This window comes from Lactuca saligna, chromosome 5 (assembly GCF_052625555.1).
Source record: "Lactuca saligna cultivar CGN05327 chromosome 5, ASM5262555v1, whole genome shotgun sequence".
Classification (NCBI taxonomy): Eukaryota; Viridiplantae; Streptophyta; class Magnoliopsida; order Asterales; family Asteraceae; genus Lactuca; species Lactuca saligna.
Genome location: NC_136421.1, coordinates 14,063,753 through 14,086,021, shown reverse-complemented (window position 1 = coordinate 14,086,021; position 22,269 = coordinate 14,063,753). Strand labels below are relative to the sequence as shown.

Genomic DNA, 22,269 nt, shown 5'->3' with positions numbered 1-22,269 from the left:
ACACCCTGTATGAGAATATTACATAAGACTAAATATGTACAAAAAATTAAGAACTAAATGTGTACTAAAATATTAAGGACTAAATGTGTATAAATTGAGAAATATATTATCCTATTAAGTCAGTTTTACTGGCTATTCGGCTAACATGGAGTAGTCGGTCATAACGACTGAATGAGTATAATTTAACAAATTGAAAGGGTAAATATCGACGAAAAAAAAACTCAATGACCAATTATATACAAATTGAAAAATACATTACCCTTTAAGTCGTTATCCCTATTTGTATATTGAAAGTTACTTTATGTTTTATACTTAGAAACACAAATCGTTTTCATATAATATCTCACATTTAATTTTTATCGTTGACCCAAATATGAACGATAAATATCAATATGAATCTACATGATTTAAAGATATTCAAATTCATTGATTACCAAATCCTTTATTTCTCTTTTTTCTCTCTCACATGCAGTTTGGAAGAAAATGTGTTACTTAACTATGTTTGCCCATAATAAACCTTCGTCTTTTTTGAAGAAATTGAAATACCAAACTCCAAAAAAAAAAACTATATTTTGTGTTGTGTCAATAAATCAAAATAAGATTGTATAAGAGAATTTTGGAATTTTAGAATTGTAATGTTTGATATTTTGAGCCCAATCAAAAACCCCAAAATTGACAATTATCAATATTATTTTATGTAACCCAATAAGTGTATTCCACCTGGCCGATAAATAATCCATCCATAATTCAATCCCCCTTTTTTACCCGGGCTAATTCAGTAACCCAAGTACTCTGGGGACTGGGGGGTTCGCCACTGGAACAAAACTGTACGGACAATTGCAATCTCTCGTAAGTTTTGTTAATTTGAATATTTGATTTCTTGTGATGCGGCTTAGATCTTAATTACACTCGGATGCTCGCTTAGAAACAGATAATTTTTACAATTCGATTCACCCTTAATCTGTCATTTCGTTTTTGAAATCATTGATCCATCGTGATTGGGCTTTATGTGAGCATCTTCGTTTTCTAGATTTGAACTTTGTGGAATATTTAATATTACGTTAGATTTGCCATTGGTTCGATAATTGTTTGAAATTTCAATTAGGCTTAGCATTTTAGGGCATGACCGTTTGGAATCTGTGTTTCTGTTTGGTGTTTTGGTTTCGTTTCCTTTATTTGTTTGGTGATTTCATGATGCATCTGAACTGTAATAGTTATACGTGTCTGAATATATGAAGTGATATAGCTGTATTTTTCTTTAGATGCCAGATGTGGCGTCTATTTTTATATCTAACTATAACTTCTGTAATTGTGATTGATAATTTTGGGATTTTAGGTTTCACATCCTGGTTGATTACTAGAAATGGGGGTTTACCTAAGCACACCTAAAACTGATAAAACATCCGACGATGGTGAGAATGAGAAACTGAGATATGGAGTCTCATCCATGCAAGGGTGGCGCACATCAATGGAAGATGCTGTAAGTCCCTAGTATAGGCTACTTATATAAGCTATTGTTCCTGTTGGATTTTCTATATTCTAAAAAGGTATGATAGTTTAATGCTCTTGTAATCTTGTTGGGTTTTCTCTATATCTCTCTATGATACAACCTTCAGTCAGCCCAAACATTGATCAATATAGTACTTACCAAGATTTTATGTGTCACTATGAGGTGTTTGGTAGCATGCTGCTTTACTTGACTTGGACAACTCCACATCTTTCTTTGGTGTTTATGATGGCCATGGAGGTAAGCATATGGATATAGATTATATACACACATGTTTGTTTCTTCATATATAAGGTGTCCTCACTAAGCTTTTTTTTATTATCTTTCAGGTCAGGCAGTCTCTAAGTTCTGTGCCAAGTATCTTCACCAGCAAGTCCTGAAGCAGGAAGCTTATGCTGCTGGTGATATTGGAACTGCTGCCCAGAAATCTTTTCTCAGGTTACTCTTCTATGTTATTTTATTCACTAAGCAAATACATGGTTGTTTTGTCTTGTCTGTGATCTGAAGAAATTGTTATCTTTATGCAGAATGGATGAGATGATGTGTGGACAACGTGGCTGGAGAGAGTTGGCTATATTGGGAAATAAAATGGATCAATTCAGTGGCATGATAGAGGGACTAATTTGGTCACCAAAGGGTAACGATTTAAAAGGTCTAAATGATAATTGGTCTACTGAGGAGGTACTTTCTTCCTTCATACACACCAAATATACTGATGTCTGGATGAAATGAGTTGTTTCAATGATTGATGTATGTATGTATGTAGGGACCACATTCTAATTACGAGGGACCCGCATGTGGCAGCACAGCTTGTGTGGCAATCATCCATAATAATCAACTTGTTGTAGCAAATGCTGGTGACTCTCGTTGTGTTATATCCCGCAAGGGTCAGGTAATAAATGTTGTTTTTGTCACTATGATAACTTGTATATGTTTTTTCCATTTTGGTTCATGAATCATGAATATGCATTCAACTTTTTATACATACAGGCGTATAATTTATCAAAAGACCATAAGCCTGATCTTGAAGTTGAGAGAGAAAGGATATATAAAGCTGGTGGTTATATTCATTATGGTCGAGTTAATGGGAGTCTAAACTTGGCTAGAGCTATCGGTACTTCTCACTTTTTTTTAAAAAAAATTTCTTAGAAAACCTTTCTTATTATTACCATTATATCATTCAGGTGATATGGAGCTGAAAAAAGATAAAACACTTCCCCCTGAAAAACAAATTCTAACTGCAAATCCTGATATAAACACGGTATGTTGAAGCATTGGAATTATGATTTTTTAGGCCATATGTAGTAGCATCATAAGTTGCTTAAAAACATATAAAATTTGCTGATAAAATGCTTATTATTGTGGGTCCAGATAACATGACTTGCTTTTTGCCAACTAGGTTGAGCTTTGTGATGATGATGATTTTCTTGTTCTTGCCTGCGATGGAATATGGTAAGCTTTTTCAATTTTACTTCATTCATTTTTATATCTTAGCTTACAATATGATCTCACAAAATTTTGTCAATAAAACATGCACTTTACTTTAAGTCTACAATTGCATTTTGCCAGATCTCATAATCAATATATTATCAAACACATGTATTACTTAAAGTTTTTTTATTTATTATTATTATACAGGGACTGCATGTCAAGCCAGCAACTTGTAGACTTTGTTCACGAACAACTAAAAACTGTAAGCCCATCAACTATTTTGTAACTATTATATTTTGCATATATAGAGGAGATGGAGAGTGAGTCAAGGGTCAAGTGTGGGAGTTTTTGCAAAATTGTGTTGAGTTATGTTATAATGTGATGAGTGATGCATAAGCCATAAATGAAATGATGCAGGAAAGTAAGCTGTCAGGGGTGTGTGAGAAGGTATTTGATAGGTGTTTAGCACCGACCTCTGGTGGGGAAGGGTGTGATAATATGACAATGATTTTGGTTCAGTTCAAGAAACCCCAATCTCAATCCGGCCCATCTACTTCACATCCACCTCCACCACCCGATTCATCCAACGATCAGGAAGTGCCTGGATCAGACTAGCCGGGTAATCCGATCCATTGGTTCCTTCTTCTCAACATGATTTTTGTAAATGTTGATTTTCTTTTTTTGTTTTCTTGTGTTCATGGGTGGTTGGGTCACATACAGATACAGTACAGATTATTACTGAATGCTGTTTGTATAGCATCAGATACACAAATCTGGGATTCATGCCTGGATTTGACTCTGACTTGTATTGTATGCTGTAAGAGTCGTACATTGGCTTTCATTTTGAACCATACCTGATAATCCTACTTTCTTAGGGAAACAAGTGCTTGTATACACACCTTTTTTTTTTTTTTTTTTTTAATCGAACTAGTTACGTTGTCAGTCACTATGTGCATATGGGAATGCTAGGGTCCCACAAATGGGCCATCATGCATCATCACTTGTACAATATAACACCATTTTTTTTTTTTTTTTTTTTTGCAAGCATTTTAAGTTAAATAAAAAGGTTAAAGTTGAACTCAACCAACCAGCTTTTAAATGTGTTTGTCATGTTTTGGTAATTAGCTTTTCGGTTCAACTCATACGATCTCTTGCATAATCAGATGCATGTTCATGATCCTAACCAACATAACAATGAAAACCTAAATAGGTCAAAAAGAATTCTATTTGAAGTATATTGATTGTTTGCACAAACAAAAGGAACAATTTTAAGGACATCACATATAATATATTGGTCCACTAGTACAATAAATTTCTCTTAGATGAATGTTCGAAAGGTATCACTTACATATCCTAGTTAGACTTTATCTTAGTAGCTTAAGTTTTCTTGATCCATTATTTTTCATATAAAGTATTGTTGGGAAAAAATGGCCTTTAACCCGATTTAGACCATAAATCTGTGACTTTTCTAATCTCAAGGGTTTTATGTTATCCTATTTTATACCTTTTTTTTTTTTTTTAAATATTGAATGTCCAAAACAACAACCAGATGAATGATCAGTTAATCCCCTAAGTATGGTGTCGAGAATTTGTTTTGTGCTCAAACTGGATGGTGCTGAAAAATGGTAGATGTTGAATCTGTTATTTTAAAAGAGAATTAGGCACATTTTCAAGTTTAGTTTGTTGTGTTTAAAATAAATTAAACACAATTATCGAGTTACAATTGTTGTCTTTACATACTGCCTTCCGGTACATAAAGTTTTGTAATAGTGATACCCGGTGGTTCTGAATAAACGATTTTGTTTGTTGTATTATGGGAAACAAACATCTAATTTGTTTAAAAAAAATTATATCCAACACATGCTCTCACTTGTAATACCATTTACAATTTCGTTTATATTTTTGTATCTATCATCTAAGAGATATCAATCAATGTTTTCATGATGGCTTATATATGAAAAACATGTTTATTTGTAAATACTAAAGACCTTCGATATTGTTGTAAAATTAAATATCTTATTTTTTTTTATATATAGAGAAAATTGCAAAATGGTTCGTGTGGGTTGCTTATTTATTTGGGTACCGTCCAACTTTATTTGAATTAATATGTTACTATAAAGTAGTAAATAACCTCACATCCACACTTCACCCCTTTCACTCCCACCTTCTTAAAGTCAAACTGTCAAAGATATTCACCGCTATCTCAACCACTTTCATCGGTGACTCCATACCTTATCACAGGAGAAAGGTTCAACATAAACTGCACCCCTATACATAAACCCTTCATCTTTCGCTTATTGGTGGTGTCACTTCTCCCTCTTCCTTATCCACATATGTTATTAGGTCTGACAATCGTATCGTATTCGAGTTGGCGGGTCAAAATATATCAATCCAAACACGATCCATTTAAATATACAGGTCACGGGTTGGCGGGTTTAGAACATAAACCCATATATGACCCACCAACCCATTTATTTATACAGGTTCACAAGTTGGCGGGTTCTTGGGTCAGATTTAGGTTTGTGGGTCCGAATTTTAGATATTTAAGTCTTAAACATCCAAATGAAAATTAAAAACATTCATAGATACATGTTACAGACTTAGCCTTATAGGTTACGACTTCTGACCTTAGACCATTCACCACGAGTTATAATGTCAAAACAGTCAAATGATGTATGAATAAATGGTATATATTATATAATACTTATCAAATATTAATATTTGATACATAAATACATTTAAAAATAAAATAATTTTTTTTACTAATGATATAAACGGGTTGGCGGGTCAACCCGTTTATTTTTTGAGAAACCCATATATGACCCGTTTAATAAACGGGTTGGCGGGTTGGCAGGTTAGCGGGTTGAAAAACTCAACCCAAACCCATTTATTTCGTGTCGTGTCGCGGGTCGTATCGCGTGTCGTGTCGAGAATTGTCTGCCCTAGATGTTATTATGTATCAATCACACAAACCCACCCATCTCATGGTTACATTGAGTTCCCACCTAGAATTAAAAAAAAAAAAATCAAGAAAATAGGTGTGTACCTAGTAGGATAAACATTTTGGACGACTTTGTTACATGTAAAAACCGATTTATCAGATCATCGCAAATCTACAAATCAGAAGAAATCGATCTTGAAGATTCCAAATCGTTATTTGTCTTGATACAGTTAGAGGAAAATGAGATAAATAGTATTTTAGTGGCGTCTTATTCTTCGGTCGGGAAATGTGGGGTGTTTTTAGTATCAAGATTTTTCAGTATGGGGTAGGGTAGGGGTGGCAATTGTTGACACGGCACGACAAAAATACACGATACGAAACGACATTGGGACGAAACTAAAATTCGAATTCGTGTTCGTGTCGTGTTCGAGTTAAGTGTAAAAAACACAATATCGTGTCGTGTCGTGTTCGTGTTTAAAATTCGTCACATAATTGACACGATTTAACATTTATTTGTCATGTTTTTCGTGTTATGTATGATTAAATATTAATTAAATAAACTAATTTTTTTATTATGTTATCTTTGTCGTATTTGTCGTTTTTAATCGGTTCGTTTTCGTGTTAGTTAAAATAAACACGATATCGTATCGTATCGTGTCAGACAAAAACACGTCACGATGGCCCGATTTACCACCCTTACAGGGTAGCTAGGTAGATGTGTGTTATTATTATTATTAATAAAACTAATGTTGGACACGTTGCATAAACTTCTCAAAAACAAAAAAGGTTGTGGAGTCTAACAATAAAGCTTTTGATTAGCAAGCTCATTAAAAAAAGTTTGGTTTTGATTTTTGTTTCCCGATAACTTGTTAAAATGTTGAGTCCTTTTTTTTTTTCTAAAAAAACTTAAAAAAAACATTTTGGTATTAAGGAGATGTTTGGATAAATTAGATTATAGCTTATTAGCTTATTTGCGGTGGAAATAAGCAATAAGAAAATAAACAAATAGGGAGATGCTTATTAAAATCAGTTTATTTAACTTATCTCTATCACAATAAGCTGATTTTTAAGAATTCAGATACAAACATCCCCTAAATAGGTGATATTACCCTTGCTTTGGGGGGCATAATATTTAAAATTTCTTTTAGAAGCAAAATAATTATTTCAACTAACTTCCCCTCATCTTTAGAAGCAAAGGTAGATTCAACCCATTCATTAGAAGCAAACAATTGTCGAATATGATGTTTTAACTCTTGAACTCTTTTCAATGTAAGAAAAGAAGTAGCAAATCATGTTACTCCGGCTCGTGTTAATTCTTGACCACCGGTGAACCTTCTAAACATGGATAACAAAACATAATGTCTATAAATATAAATGGTTACTTTTCATGCTTTATCTAAGGTGTATTTGAAAGTTTTTCTATCTCCGATGTCTTGCAATATCAAGTCAATCAAATGGGCAGAACATGGTGACCAATATAATCGAGGTCTCTCTTGCTCCAACTTTGAATCGGCTAACACATAAGCCGAAGCACTATCGGTGACGACTTGAACCACATTCTCCTCCCCAATTTCTTCAACAATTGAATTAAGCATTTCAAATAACTTATTTGTATCTTTAGCAAACGAAGATGTGTCAATTGATTTCACAAATATCGTGCCACTTAGACTATTCACAAGAAATTTTTTGATAAACCTTTGTTTTCCATCCGTCCAACCGTCGGACATAAGAGTGCACCCCGTTTTCTTCCACTATTCCTTGTACTTATTCAACCATTTTTCAACACATTCTACCTGTTTCTTTAGGTATGTCACTCTTGCCTCATGATATGAAGGAAGTTTCAATCCTTTCCCAAACTCCTTACGAGTCTCAAAGCTTCTTTCCATAATGGAGACTTCATCAAGTTAAATGGCAGCGCTTTACCGTATATAGGTCAACGTAAAGCTCGAGTTACGGGTTCTCTATCCTTCAATGCTTGATTTATTGTTTTTTGTTTTCCTTTATTGAAAACCGATTACACAGTCCCGTTCCCGTCACTCTCAACTTCAAAACATTCATCATCTATTCCCTTAGACTTGTTTTCCTCAAAATCCCTCAATATTTTTTTGAAAAGTTCTTTTGTAGCTTCATCAACCACCGTGCAAACAAAAACATCTATTTTTGTTCTAGCAAGATGATTCTTCATTCTAAATACTCCAGAAAAAAAAAATATTGCAATAATTGCATTGCAATCTAACTCTATTTTTTTAGCCTACTTTAGTACAATGTTCCAAAGTGATATCTGGTTTTGTCTTTCCTTTTGGCATAATTAAACTCTACAAACCAAAAAACTTGATTAAAGATAATCACATTACTAAACAGAACCTGATCAAAAATAAAAATTACACACATGTATTATTTGAACACAGAAACAACAGAGAGAATGGGGAAGAAAGAAAACAAGAACAGGTTAAGAAAACTAATCTGGGAAAGAGTTAGCTTTTTGAACTAACTCACATATGTTTAAAAAACAATATATTCTGAATACCTTAGGGACTCCTTTTGTCCCAGAAAATTCAAATATTTGAGATAAAAAAAAAAACTGATGCAACAAATTTATTAACATTCATTCCCATAATCTTATAAATAAAAATATATATATATATATATATATATATATATATATATATATATATATATATATATATATATAAAAAACTGAAAAAGAAGAAAGAAACCTTACATGTTAAGTAATGAAGGATTGTGAAGTGATGAAGGAGTGAAGGAGAATCGTAGGAAAAGTGAAGAAGAAGAATCGTAGGAAAAGTGAAAAAGAATCGCAGGAAGGTAAAGAAGAAGAAGTATTAGGAAATGAAGAATTCTAGGAAAAAAGAAAGAAGCAGACGAGAAGTTCGATTTAAGAAAAGAAGAAGCAGACATGAAGTTTAGTTTAAGAAAAAAATGACAATACATTTTACTCTTTGACTTTTATCTCCATAAAACCCATCATACAGCTGGATAATTACTTTAACCATTGGATAATAACTTTAACTGTTGGATAAACGAAAGTAAGGCACAGGTTTCATGACTCGTCCGATTTACGAGCCAACTCGACTCGGTCCGAGTCAGTACTTGAACCGGAAATTTCTTACGAGTCAAACAAAAAACGAGTCACCTTACGAGTTGAATCGTTTTGGATCTCAAATGGCTCGACTTGTGACTCGTACGAGTTTAACAACTATGACCACATGGACCATTTATGAAGTTTTTTCTTATTTAAAAAAGAAAAAAATAAAATATATTATTTGATATAAAAGGGTCTCTCTCTCTCTCTCTCTCTCTCTCTCTCTCAAAAGATCCTTAAACCCCCTAAATCCTCAAATCCATTTTGCATCTCACTATACCACCCACACTAAGAATCACCAACAACGGAGTCCTTTAATGGCGCCTTGTGCGATTTGTAGTCGGGTGTCCCAGTTCAATTTTGACCGCCCGTCTGGTTTTTCGTGTAACAAGTAATCGAGACTTCTGTTTTCCATGAATGAATAGATCAAGAATTTGTCCTTTTTATGTCGGCACTAGCCATGAAGGAGGACGAGATTTAGGTGTTGGGCCTGCGAGAGGGTTTCCACTTCAGCTTGGAATTTGCGATTGACTTGACCAGTGTCGTCGGACAACTGTTTAATGGCGAATTTTTGGCCGTCTAGGTGTCACGCCCGTGTTTCTAGGCTAAGCATTAATGATGGTGTAATAATCTAGGTCAACCATTGGAACTCGTTTTGAAGTATTAAGAATGAATTATGTGCTTTAAACTTAATTATTATGATTTAATAAATTAAGAATAAAAATAAGCGTCGAAAATAAATATTAGATAAAGCTGATATCTATGAAGAAAGTTGTAGTGGTTGGAATAAGGATTCCGGAGATATAAAGAATACCAAAATCCGAGTTATAACGAAAAAGTTATGATCTGTCGAAGTTTCGCGACAGAACCGGCACAACGATGTATGACGTAAAAGTGAATGTACAATAAAGTGCATTTTAGCATTAGTGATCTAAACGAAAGTCATAGTGTTCGTTAAACCGAGAGTGTGCATAAAAAGAATGTCCAAATCAGACTTCGTATGAGAAAGTTATGAATTTTCTAAGATTTGACATAGTAGTATGCAACCCGAAACTCGAATTTTAGATCGAGTGATTTTTAGCCGAAACAACCTAAACAAGAATTGAAGATCTTGTTGATATTAGTTCAACAGTAAAATGACAGACGAAAACGGACGTCGGATGAAGAAGTTATGAATTTTTAACGGACTTTTCGTATCCTGGCCTGTTAAAAATACAACTTTAAAAATAAAGTCAAAATTAGCCGATGGAATCAACCGAAAGTTGTAGATCACAGTCTCACCTATGAATGGATATAAAGAACTTCAAAAACGGAGTTCGTATGCAAACGTTACGAAATTTTGAAGTTTGAAAATTCGGAGTACGCCCAGTGTACTCGTGTTCACGGTCCGAGATTGGCCACGTAGCCCTACTCCTTCGCATGAGAAACACGTGTCATAGCCTTGACGCGTCCGGAGTTATCCCTTAGTACATCCAACGTACTCATTGAAGAGGCAATACGTCCCGCGTACTCTAAAGTTACGCCCAGCGTAACTCGGGTATCCAGCCACTATAAATAGCGGACGATGCCAGCCAAATTGATGTTACCATTTTACTCCTCTTACCCCTAAACTTTCTTCAATATTGCAAAAATTACCCCCAAACCTAGTATATCATCCTAGCACCATGAGCAAGCCCCGAAGAGCCCGAAGATCCTGAGAAAAAGAGTTTTCGAGTCGAAACTATGACCATGTGAAGCCTGGTTTTTGGGAAAAGATCCCGGTTTCATCGAAGAAGATTATTTTAAGAGACGGGGTGCTGCCCAATTATCGTCTTAACAAGTGAGTGTATAGTCACTTTCATCTTACACATAGATATGATGTATTTTATATAAAATACATGCTATGTGAATATATATATATATATATATATATATATATATATATATATATATATATATATATATATATATATATTGTTTATTTGAGATGGATGTTGAATGAATGATTTATACAGATTTTAAATGATTTAAACTATATATATTTTTTATATCTACAAAAATGTTGGGTAAAACATGGGTAGATGAAATAGTTGGTATGTAATGAAAGATGAGTTGGATAAATGAGATGATCGGTGATATAGATCATGAGATGAGGGTGAGGGGTGGAATATGAGAGAAGCCCTTACCCAAACGTTGGCCCCCGTCATTCAGAAGAGTATGGATGACAACCATGGACTATTTTAGACGGTTCGTGGAACACTAGCATGCTCGCAACCTGTGGGTGTTATGAACTATATATTTATCAGATGTACTCTAAAAACACATTGACATGTATTGCAAGTGGATTCCCGTGAATAATACTGTCGATAAATGAGAGCTATGGACTTAGCACATGTTGTATAAACCCTGACAGCTATGGACTTAGTGTCTGTTGTATAAACCCTGACAGCTATGGATTTAGTGTTTGTTGTATAAACCCTGGCGACGATGTACTTCATGCCTATTCCTTAGGATGAATCCTTAGGAATGAATGATAGATGATTCTTAGGGTAAATCCTTAAGAAATAATTAAGACATAGTTATTTGTTATTAATCCGGGAGTATGGATTAAGACATGGTTATTGTTATTAATCTGGGAGTATGGATTAAGACATGATTATTTGTTATTAATCCGAGAGTATGGATTAAGACATAGTTATTTATTAATCTGAGAGTATGGATTAAGATATGGTTATTTGTTATTAATCCGGGAGTATGGATTAAGACATAGTTAATTTGTCCCTAGTCCGAGAGTATAGAATGGGCACAGTTATTGATCCGGGAGTATGGATCAGACATACCCAATCCGGGAGTATGGATTAGGTAAAGAGGTAAATTTTAGATTCAGGAGTATGAATTAGGTAAAGATGTTGATTTTAGATATGAGAGTATAGATGGTGTCGTTGTGAGGATCGATAGAGTGGGGTAATAAAGAGGATAATGAGGATGAAAAATTGGGATAATTGTTTGATGTTTAAACATAATAAATTTATTTATTGTGGGTTGAAAACCCTATATGCTCACCAGGCTCCCAAGCCTGACCCACTTAGCTTTTTATATTACAGGTAGTGGACTCATAACATAGTTGGATGATGACGATGGATTTTTGGATTATAGGTCAGTAGTTGTAAATAACTGTTGTAAGGCTTATAATGTACTGTTTATGTTTTTGGTCTGTATCGGAACATGACATACCGATGTTTTGTTATATAATGAAGATACATTTCTTTAAGAAATGCTTTGATAAATTTTTTATTATATTTTGTTTTGGGAACAAATTCCACAACACCTATTGGAAGATTACTCTGATTTGATTTTAAAAGCATAAACTAAATCGGTCTTTTCTAGCTGTAAAATTTGGGGATGTCACACTGGGAGGGTGGCTTCGAAGACGAGACCAAATCCTCCGCATCCGATTATGTTTGCTTGATCGAAACTGTTGGTTGATTTCAAAAGATCGTTAAGGGAAAGATCTTTGTTACTTTCGTTCGATTTCTAGAAAAGAACGACTAGTCTCGATTCACGTTCTTCTTTGTTGCTATAAGTTTCACCTTCTTTATCTGGATCAACTTCTCTTATGGTTGTTGTGCGAAGAACGATCAAGAACATGAGTAAAAGAATGAATAATGTTCTGATTTCGATTTCTATTGCCATACCTGCAACTGCACATTTTCTTTTCCTAGATTTCCTGTTTTGGGATTGTGGAAAGAGATCGTTTGAATTATGGTAAGTGTAATCGCATAACTTGTTGTTTTCTTCGAAGCTTGAATTTGTAATCATTGTAAACTGACCTCCCTTCGGGATGAACCTAGTTAAATCATTGTAAGCGACACTAAATTTGGACAAAAATGTTAAATTCACTAATGAAGAAGGTATTCATCTTGTCAAATTGTTATACGACAAATCAATAATGGTTGAGAGGTTACTAAAACTTCAATTAGAGAGGGAAAAGTAAAAAAGTGACCAGAAATTCTTGAAAGTTTCAAGGATTTCACCATGGAAGGAGGCCATGGCCGATGATGATGATGATGAATTCATAGGCCACCATCCATCAATGACGGATTTCAATTCATTCCTGAAACCCTCTAAAGCTTTTAAATCATTGGAATTGCATGTTGCTTTCTGTGAAATCATTAATTAGAACCTGAGAAACCTTAGGAAGAATCACAAGTAGCCATATCTTCCATAATACAAACATCCCGATAAACACAAAATCGGAGCAAAAAAGGTAAACAAGATTTGAAGTTCAGAAAGGCTTTAGGATTCAATTAGAAAACCCCATTTAGTAAGGTAAATCAAGATTTCTTGACAGGGTTCCCTAGATTTTTTTTTTGACGAAAATTGAAGCAAGCACAAGACAGCAAAATCCAAATGATGAACAGGTTGTAGATTTTAGAATTTTATTTTGATTTTAGAGAGAGAAAGTAGTCACTCGTCAAAGATATGAGAGAGACCATTTTATATTAAATAAATTTTTTTCTTTTTTTAATAAGACAAAACTTCATATATAGTTATTGTGATAGTGAAATGATGAAAATGTCATTTACTTAATGGATACAAATTGACGGAGCGAGCAATAAGGAACAAACATTAAAAGTTTTGAAAACACAGAAACCATCTATGAGGTTTTTTAAATTTAAAGACTAAATTTTAAGTTTTTTAAATTTAAGGACTAAACTTTAAATTTTATAAAACCACAAGGACCATATATGGAGTTTTGCCTATATGATAATATAGGAATGAAAATGAAAAATAAATATTTTTTAATAGAAAAGTTGGTTAGATTTAACTATTTGTCTGTCTATTCAAGATTTCAAGCCGATCGAAGGAGTAAAGACCCACCATTTGTTTTGGGTGGGCCCGGCTTTTCTCATAGGAGTTCGAACTTGAAGGATATGACTCCAAATTTGATTGCGTCAGATTCCAACCGAGCAAGAACAACGTGTGTCGTATGCATTTTATGCAATCATAGACGGCGGTACACCTCGTCACTTCTCAATTTCTCATTCATCACGAAGATGTAGACAATTCATGCATCTATAAGGTTATATACGCTTCCGAGTTCTAATTGAATTGTTTGATTCCAAATTTTCCGTATTTTGTTTGTCGCAGGTTATTTGATCGCGTCTTGAACTGTTGCAATTCATTTGTGGTCGAGTGAAACCCTAATTCTTCGATATCGGATGAAGGAAGTAAGTGATTCTTCATATAATTCACTGATTGTGCCCCGAGACTGTAATCGCGTGAATTAATAAGTAAAGTTGATGGAAGATGAACCCAACCCTCAAAAAAATCGATATTGTGCAAATTAAACGACAGTGTCTGAGAGTGTACTATGTTTACATTACATTACAATCACTAGTATTTGTCAGTTGAGTTTGTAATCCTCTTGATCGTTTCTGACTTGCTATTTGCAAATGAAGTAATGAGGTGCATAATCATGTTTGAGTTTTTTACTAGACAACAATAATCTGTTAAAAGGAAGCTTTAACGCCCATAGACCATAGTCATTCCAGCAGACGAAGTTTGTAATGCCTAAATATTGTCGCAGTTCATTGATAGAATTGTAGAAATTTAGGCAATAATAGCCATCTTTTGCCACATTACAACACAGATACTTCCCACCAGTTCTGAGATTATCACACTAGACTGGATCGTATTAGGTTTTATGTAATTTCATTCTTTTGGAAGGACCTAAATTTAGAGGTCCACTTGTTGTTTGGTGTCAAAAAAGCTAATAATATATTGTATTTGGAACTTTGCACGAACATGTAATCTGCATATCAAATAACTACGAAAAATCGAAACTAGATGTTATTGCGTAAACAATTGAATTCAGATTATTATGAAAGTTTGTTTAAGTCTATCCATACATGTAGGTGCAATCAGAGCTCTGTAATGGAAGACCTAAAAGAACGTCTCCTCCCATCAAAACCTGCATCTGGTATAAACCCTAGAGATGCATCTTACAGGCGGCAGCCCTTTCAAGGAGTAGATGTTCTGGGCCTAAAAAAACGTGGGCAAGGGCTTCGATCATGGATCCGTGTTGATGCTGCATCTGGTGAAGCCCAAGTTATTGAAGTTGACAAATTTACCATGATGCGTCGCTGTGATCTTCCTGCACGTGATCTTCGTCTTCTTGATCCATTATTCGTGTACCCCTCAACAATTCTTGGGAGAGAGAAGGCAATAGTTGTGAATTTGGAGCAGATTCGGTGTATTATAACATCGGATGAAGTTCTTCTTTTGAATTCACTCGACAGCTATGTGTTACAGTATGTGGTGGAGTTGCAACGAAGGTTAAAAGCTGCAGGGGATGCAGGTGATGTTTGGCAATCAGAAAGCTCTGATTTTAGCAGATGGAAAGGAGTTAGGACTTTTCGGGATATGTTTGGAAGCCCTTCACCCGACTATCTTCCCTTTGAGTTCAAGGCTTTAGAAGTTGCTCTTGAGGCTGCTTGTACATTTCTGGACACTCAGGTTTTGTTTAATTGCTCTTACGATTTATTAGGATTTAATGATGACTAAATTGTGATCAGTTTGACCCTAACATCATTTGCCTGTTTATAAAAAAAATGTTGCTTAATTTGATCAGGCATCAGAATTAGAAATTGAAGCATATCCATTGCTTGATGAACTTACATCAAAGATCAGTACTTCGAATTTGGAGCGTGTTCGTAGACTGAAAAGCAGACTAGTTGCTTTGACTCGGAGGGTTCAGAAGGTCTTATAATATCCTCCATCTCTTCCTGCTTATTAATTTTTTTATAGAGTAAATTACAAGATTGGTCCTTGAGTTTTTTTATAATTTTCATTTTGGTCCGGATTGTTTATTTTCCTATCATGAACATGAACATGAACAAAGTAAAAGACATGTAGAAAAGTGCTGAAGAGAGGAAATCTAACATGTATAAAGAAGGGACCAAAATTGAAAAAAAAAAAAATCACAAAAGTCAGGGAGCATTGTTGTAAGTTAGATATATATTAAAGGTTTGTATGTACTATGTAATAGGTAAGAGATGAGATAGAGCAACTGATGGATGATGATGGAGATATGGCTGAAATGTATTTGACTGAAAAGAAAGGGGGAAATGAGTCGTTATTCTACAGTGGTGGTACTGGTGGTGGAGATGGATCTATGGCGGGATACAGATCAACAGATGGAACGCAATCTGTATCTGCTCCTGTGTCTCCAGTTTCTTCACCAAGAGATGGAAATGGGAAAAGGCTTGAAAAGAATCTAAGCCTTGCAAGGAGCAGCAGGCATGATAGCATAAGGAGTTCAGATACTGCAACTGGAAATATTGATGAGCTGGAGATGCTTCTTGAAGCTTATTTTATTGTCACTGATAGCACTCTCAATAAGCTCACATCGGTATCTCTTTCCTTTGTACTTTATTTATATCAACTCATAACTATGTTACAGTTTTGGTCCCCTAGAGTATACCTGATTCTTCTCTTGAGATAGAGCAACTGAGGGACCAAAATTGTAATTTACTCTGTCTGTTGTAATATTGGGTTGTGTCTAGTGGATTTGTGTTGTGATTTAGTTAAAACGTTTATTGATGGTTTCCTTTTGGTGTTGTGGGTGTAAATGTAATAGCTGAAGGAATACATTGATGATACTGAAGACTTCATCAATATTCAATTGGTATGTATGTATGTATGAGTGGTTACTGTTTGTATTGAAAAGAAAAGTAAGATGATGAATGTGGATGTATCACTGCAATGCAGGATAATGTTCGGAACCAGCTGATACAGTTTGAGTTGTTGCTGACAACAGCGACGTTTATTGTGGCGATATTTGGGGTGGTGGCGGGGATTTTTGGGATGAATTTTGAGATCGGGTTGTTTACTAGCCAGTCTGCATTTAAATGGGTACTGCTTGTTACAGGGATTTTTGGACTCTTTTTGTTTGCTTCCTTTCTCTGGTTTTTCAAGTACAGAAGACTCATGCCATTGTAGTAAATCCTTCAATGGTATTGGATACCACCAGATCCGAACTCTTATTATTTCTTCAATGCAAAATGAAAAAACACCCTATGGAGATTATTTGATAAAAGGGTTGAATCAAACCTTCCCTCATTTCCTTTTACTTCTTTGTAATTACTTTATGGATGTTTTAAATTATGCAAAGTCACATAATTAAGTTCGGTGAGAACCCTAGGGCTGCGTTTGGTTCACAAAATGTTTTTGAAGGAATTGGAATCTGTTAAAGGAATTGGAATTTGTCTTGAATTGAAATCCAATTCAATATTCTGTTTGGTTAGCAGTAAATGGAATTTAAATCCAATTTTATATTTTATTTGGTTGGCGAAAAATAAAATTGAAACAGTGTAAAATGATAGAACTATCCTTCTTGGTTTTTGTTTACTTTTACTTTGTTTTATAGTTATATGTAAAGATATATTATATAAATTATAAAAATAGTAAACGGTGGTGGGGCGGCGGCGATGGTGACAGAGGTTATGGGTGGTGTTGGTGGTGGTGACGGTGGTGGTGGTAATGGTGTTGGCGATGGTGATGGTGGTGGTGGCAACGGAAGCGATGGTAGTGGTGGGTGGCAGTGGCAACGACATCAATGGTGATGGTTAGTGGTGGTCGTCGTGGTGGGTGGGTGGCGGAGGTGGTGGTGGTGGGTGGTAGTGGAGATGGTAGGTAATGGTGGCGAAGGTTGCGGTGGAAGTGGTCACGAGTAATGACGGAGGTTTTTCATATTTAGTGTTAAAAATGAAAAGGGTAATATGGTAATCTTTAACATTCTCATTTGAAGAAATTTTGAATTTCCTCATCTTTTAGATAGAATTTATTTTCTTTCAATGGAAGGAAAGTTTGACACATTTGAGAATCCAATTACTTCTCAAAACTTGAACCAAACATAGGAAAATGATGGAATTAAATTTCAATAGGGATGAGCAAAAACCGAACCGAAAACCGAAAAACCAAAAGAAACCGACATAACCGAAACCGTAAAACCGAAACCAAAGCAATAACCGACGGTTTAGGTTTGAATTTTAGAAAAACCGAAAAATAACGGTTTGGTTCAGTTTTGATGTATAAAACCGCCCATAAAAACCGAACCGACCCACATATATATTATTTATATTATGATTTAAACTTTTAGTTTTAGACTTTAGACTTAATCTCTTTAATACTTTATGTTTATTTTCAACAAACTCTTAATAATGTTAAACTTTGATCTTTTGATCACTTTTATGCTTTTATAATACTAGAATTCGTACTTTTTATTTTAGTATATTTAAAGTAGATACAATACTATTTATCGCAATGTATTTTCACTAGGTTTGAATCAAAAAACTAGGAAAAAAACAGGAGCTCATAAACCCACGGTTTAAAACCGAAAACCCATAAACCCAACTCGGAAAACCGAAACACCGACCCATGCAAAAACCGAACCTATATGGGTTTAAAAACCGAAAAACCGACTTTCTACGGTTTGGTTTGGTTTTAGCAAAAAACCGATCCAAACCAACCCATGTTCATCCCTAAATTTCAATTCCAACATATTCCAGCAAACCAAACGACCCCTAGATTTTACCATTCTTACCAAAATACTCTCGTTATATTATATATGTACACAGATAGACACTAAAATAAATAAAATCAATAAATTGTTTACATAGAACCAAAGCTATTTGAATATATATATACTTTTTTTAAACAATTTTGTTACTAATTTTCATTTTGGTCAAACATTAGACATTATCATCCATCTATGTTCTAGTTCCTTTCTTCTTTTGACATAAAGCATTCTGCCAACTAAATGCCCCTTCAAAATCCAATTATTTCTATCTTTCAAAATCCAAATACAAAGCACAAGAAATCATTCGCTTAACAAAATAATGAAAAAAACCAAAAGCAATACAGCATTTTGGACATACTAGGTTGTACGAGTATTCTATAAAACAAAACATGATGGGTGTAGATATCAGTTTATCATTTATTTTGATGGTGCAGAATGTAGACGTGCATTTCGAGCTCTATCAGCTTTCTCCAAGTAGTCTTGATGGGATTGATGTTTTGTACCTTTAATTAACAACAAAAATAAGCAAATATGTAAAAATTAGGACTTTATAGTGACTTTTTAGTTTTTAGTTAAGTTGTCCTTTATGCATCAAGTCAAAAAAATAATAATAATACCGGATTAAGTTTTGTCCCCATTAAAGTCCCACTAAGGGGATGTTTTGTTTAGAATCACTGGGGTTAATGGGTTAAGCACTTAATGTCGACAGCTATACATGGCTAATTCTTTTCTACTTGATCTAGACATAATGACTTAATGAGTTAACTCAAAAAACCTGAGTTAATGTATTAAGACACCAACTCTTTACATATTTGCCTTTTCTTTTCCTCCTAACTCATCTCACATTAAAAGCTTGATGAATACTGTGAAATTTGCTTTTGGGAATATAAGGGGAAAATGTTCATTTACTCACACTCAACTAATTTATTCAGTCTAGAAAAGAATAAGACCTTATGCATACAACACTTTATCACAACATGCAACAAAACTCTTCCCAACATTAACCTAACTTGACTATTCTTTTAACCTTACAGATAATCCAATAAGATGGTGTCAGAATATGTGTTTTAAAACTGAATATATAATGCTGAATAATCACATATACTGTAATGAACGCTTGCATGAGGCAGTGTACGAGTTGCTTATGCTACTTGAAGATGTAATAATCACCTTCATGGTGTTACATGTATGAAGTGTATATGATTATTAATAGAAGGAGATAAAAAAATCTAAGTAATTTTACTTAACTGTTTAGTAACAACTAACAAGTGCAAATTGATTATGTGACCCCTTAATAACCTTCTGATACCCAAACAAAGCAATCCAATTATTGAATAACCACTTCCAAAATGGAAGTCCACACACACCCTAGAATTAGAAATCTATTATATGACCCTTAATAACCTTACCCTTACTTTGCTAATCTTTACTAATATCTAACCCTGATCATGGGAGGCATTTTTTGCATCTTGGTGTATAATTTAAGCTAGCAAAAACATAAAAGATAAATCGACTGATCCTAGATGCAATCAATCAAAGCGTGAATAAAAACCCTAATGTTTAGATTAAAAAGATGCAATCTAAGTGACCAGTAACGACGAATGGATGGATAGAGAGATTACCTCGGTTCATGAGGTACCATGGAACGCCAAAGAGGACGCCGATGATGGCCATGCCAGCCGCGACATGCTTCTTTTCACCACTGTAAAGGTAGTGCTCCATTTTTGCCCTAAATCCTCCATGATTCGCCTGGCTTCCCATTTCTAATTTCCCCTCCACGGCCTAAACCCTCTGGTTTCTTTCCCACTGCCTTCTTCGTGCGAAGCAAATAAACCCTTCTGTTTACTTCTAGGATCCGATATAGTTAACAAATGAGGAATCATCGGGTCAATAACGATGGACCAAATAATAAAAAGGGTAAATTACACAAATGGTCTATCTCGTTTGGGGTAACGTGTGATTTCTAATTTCCTTTTTTGAACGGATTGTGTTTTTGTTTCCTCTGATTTGACTGATTATTTTACATTTTTACCCTTAATGTTATTTTGAATTTCTTTTATAATTCAATTTTAATTATTATATAAATCAAAACATTAAATAAACTTACCCTACCTTTAATTAGACGCCACCCCCACACCCTCCTTTTTACCTTTACCGTATTTGTGTTTCATACCCCCTGAAAACCATCTCTGATTCTCTGGTCTCCTGCACCACCACCCTACCTATCGTCGGAGTTAAAGTTAATACATATATACCGGGTAGTTAAACCCTAGCCCTTATCCATTCCCACTTCCACCCCCAATGGTCTCGTTGGAAAAGAAATCATTGACGACAACTATGGAATCACAAACCATATCCACAGCTGGTTGCGTTTGGTCAATCATAGCGTCACTGACATCTGTAGAAAGAAAAAGTGTGTAACATTCGGATCCTTAAGGTATGAAAATGTAAAGTAAATATGAATGCTTGGAGGGTCATGACATGATCGCATTCTTCGGGATGAATCATTTATGTATCACGACATGACACTCTATGGATCACGACGTGACACTCTATAGGCCACGACGTGACACCTACTCAGATGTAAAACCCTAATTTCGGACTTAGACCTTACTTAAAGAAAGTGAGGGGTTATTGTTTTCTTCACCCTCAACCTCCATCACCTCCAAACGACCCTTTGGTCAAACCCTAACTCTCTTGAAGCTTTTGAGCTTATTTTTGCAAGCTTTGGTGGTTTTGAAGGAAGGAGAAGAAGTTTTGGTGCCTAGATCCTCCAAGAATCCCTCTTCATCCTTATATGTGGCTTATGGACTTTTTGTAAGTCCTCAAACTCTCATCTTGTTGTTGTATGTCTCTTAGATCTAAGTTTTATGCCATATGTTGCTCCACTTGTGAAGATGGGATGAGTAGAAAAGATAAAGTTTGCAACTTTATAACCCCTCTAAGTCCCAAGAGCATTATATCACATATATTTAAGATGTGGTTGTAATTTAGGGACCTTGCATGAATTTTTGGTTATATTGCATCTTTTGACCTAGGTTTGGGAAAGGACATGCATGGGGCATGCATTTCCATAAAGTTTATATTTTTAGTGATCATTGGGTCCCTAAAACCCTTCTGGAAATTTTGGATTGAAGACTATATGAATTAAGTGTTTAATGGTTGATTTCATGCATTAAAGTTGTCATTAAGGACCTTGGACTTGAGATCTTGGCTTAGAGGGATGTCTTAATGGATAAAGTTGGAAACTTTATCCATTAATATCGTGGGAAGAATCAGATATGAGCTTTGGAGCTCGTGGAATCGATGGAAAATGGTTGAATCCATTAAGCTAAGATAATTAGTTTTCACGAGGTAACATCCATGTTGTCACGACGTGAAGACTAGGGTTATCCTCGATTAACTTAGACTAATTTTTGCTTAACTTGATGACCTATACATCACGATGTGATGATGTTTTGGATCGAGATTGAGTTGAGTTGACTGAGTTGAATCGTGACTGAGTGGGATCGGGTTGAGTTTGTTTCCCACAACGTGACCATGAGTTGGTCACGACATGAGGGTCAGCTAATGGAAGTGCTTGTTGGACTAGGTGTTTAAGCTATTAACTAAATTTTTATAAGATTAAATTATTAGCAAAGTCATTTTGGGTTGCCCTCAAACCTAGTAATTGACTGGAATGGTTTTTGGAAAGAAATGATGATTTGTTGAATTATTGTATGATT

At 34.7% G+C, this 22,269-nt stretch overlaps 3 protein-coding genes across 7 annotated transcripts; 2 read left to right on the top strand and 1 right to left on the bottom strand.

Moving 5' to 3' along the window:
* The first annotated feature begins 719 nt into the window (after nucleotides 1-719).
* On the top strand, nucleotides 720-3,821 carry LOC144997180 (putative protein phosphatase 2C 60). Of its 3 annotated transcripts, none has more exons than XM_078957021.1 (11): nucleotides 720-849; nucleotides 1,337-1,480; nucleotides 1,684-1,747; nucleotides 1,837-1,945; nucleotides 2,035-2,188; nucleotides 2,274-2,399; nucleotides 2,498-2,621; nucleotides 2,692-2,768; nucleotides 2,907-2,959; nucleotides 3,146-3,200; nucleotides 3,356-3,821. In XM_078957021.1, the coding sequence occupies exons 2-11, from the start codon at nucleotides 1,364-1,366 to the stop codon at nucleotides 3,551-3,553; spliced, it is 1,077 nt and encodes a 358-aa protein (XP_078813147.1). In that variant the 5' UTR covers nucleotides 720-849; nucleotides 1,337-1,363; the 3' UTR covers nucleotides 3,554-3,821. The 3 variants fall into 3 exon arrangements, with proteins under 3 accessions (XP_078813147.1, XP_078813149.1, XP_078813148.1); XM_078957023.1 differs by having other exon boundaries at nucleotides 725-827; XM_078957022.1 differs by lacking the exon at nucleotides 720-849 and adding an exon at nucleotides 870-1,009.
* A 9,999-nt stretch (nucleotides 3,822-13,820) lies between these two features.
* Nucleotides 13,821-17,305, top strand: LOC145048800 (magnesium transporter MRS2-1-like). 3 transcript variants are annotated; one of them, XM_078997419.1, is made up of 7 exons: nucleotides 13,821-13,978; nucleotides 14,113-14,192; nucleotides 14,880-15,480; nucleotides 15,596-15,724; nucleotides 16,013-16,375; nucleotides 16,604-16,651; nucleotides 16,735-17,305. In XM_078997419.1, exons 3-7 carry the CDS (start codon nucleotides 14,899-14,901, stop codon nucleotides 16,963-16,965), a joined length of 1,353 nt encoding a protein of 450 aa, XP_078853545.1. In that variant the 5' UTR covers nucleotides 13,821-13,978; nucleotides 14,113-14,192; nucleotides 14,880-14,898; the 3' UTR covers nucleotides 16,966-17,305. The 3 variants fall into 3 exon arrangements, with proteins under 3 accessions (XP_078853545.1, XP_078853546.1, XP_078853544.1); XM_078997420.1 differs by having other exon boundaries at nucleotides 13,821-14,020; XM_078997418.1 differs by having other exon boundaries at nucleotides 13,821-14,044.
* A 1,466-nt stretch (nucleotides 17,306-18,771) lies between these two features.
* On the bottom strand, nucleotides 18,772-20,421 carry LOC145044929 (uncharacterized). The gene is made up of 2 exons (XM_078993285.1): nucleotides 20,167-20,421; nucleotides 18,772-19,047 (listed from the first exon to the last, which is right to left on the bottom strand). The coding sequence occupies exons 1-2, from the start codon at nucleotides 20,303-20,305 to the stop codon at nucleotides 18,962-18,964; spliced, it is 225 nt and encodes a 74-aa protein (XP_078849411.1). The 5' UTR covers nucleotides 20,306-20,421; the 3' UTR covers nucleotides 18,772-18,961.
* Nucleotides 20,422-22,269: the final 1,848 nt, after the last annotated feature.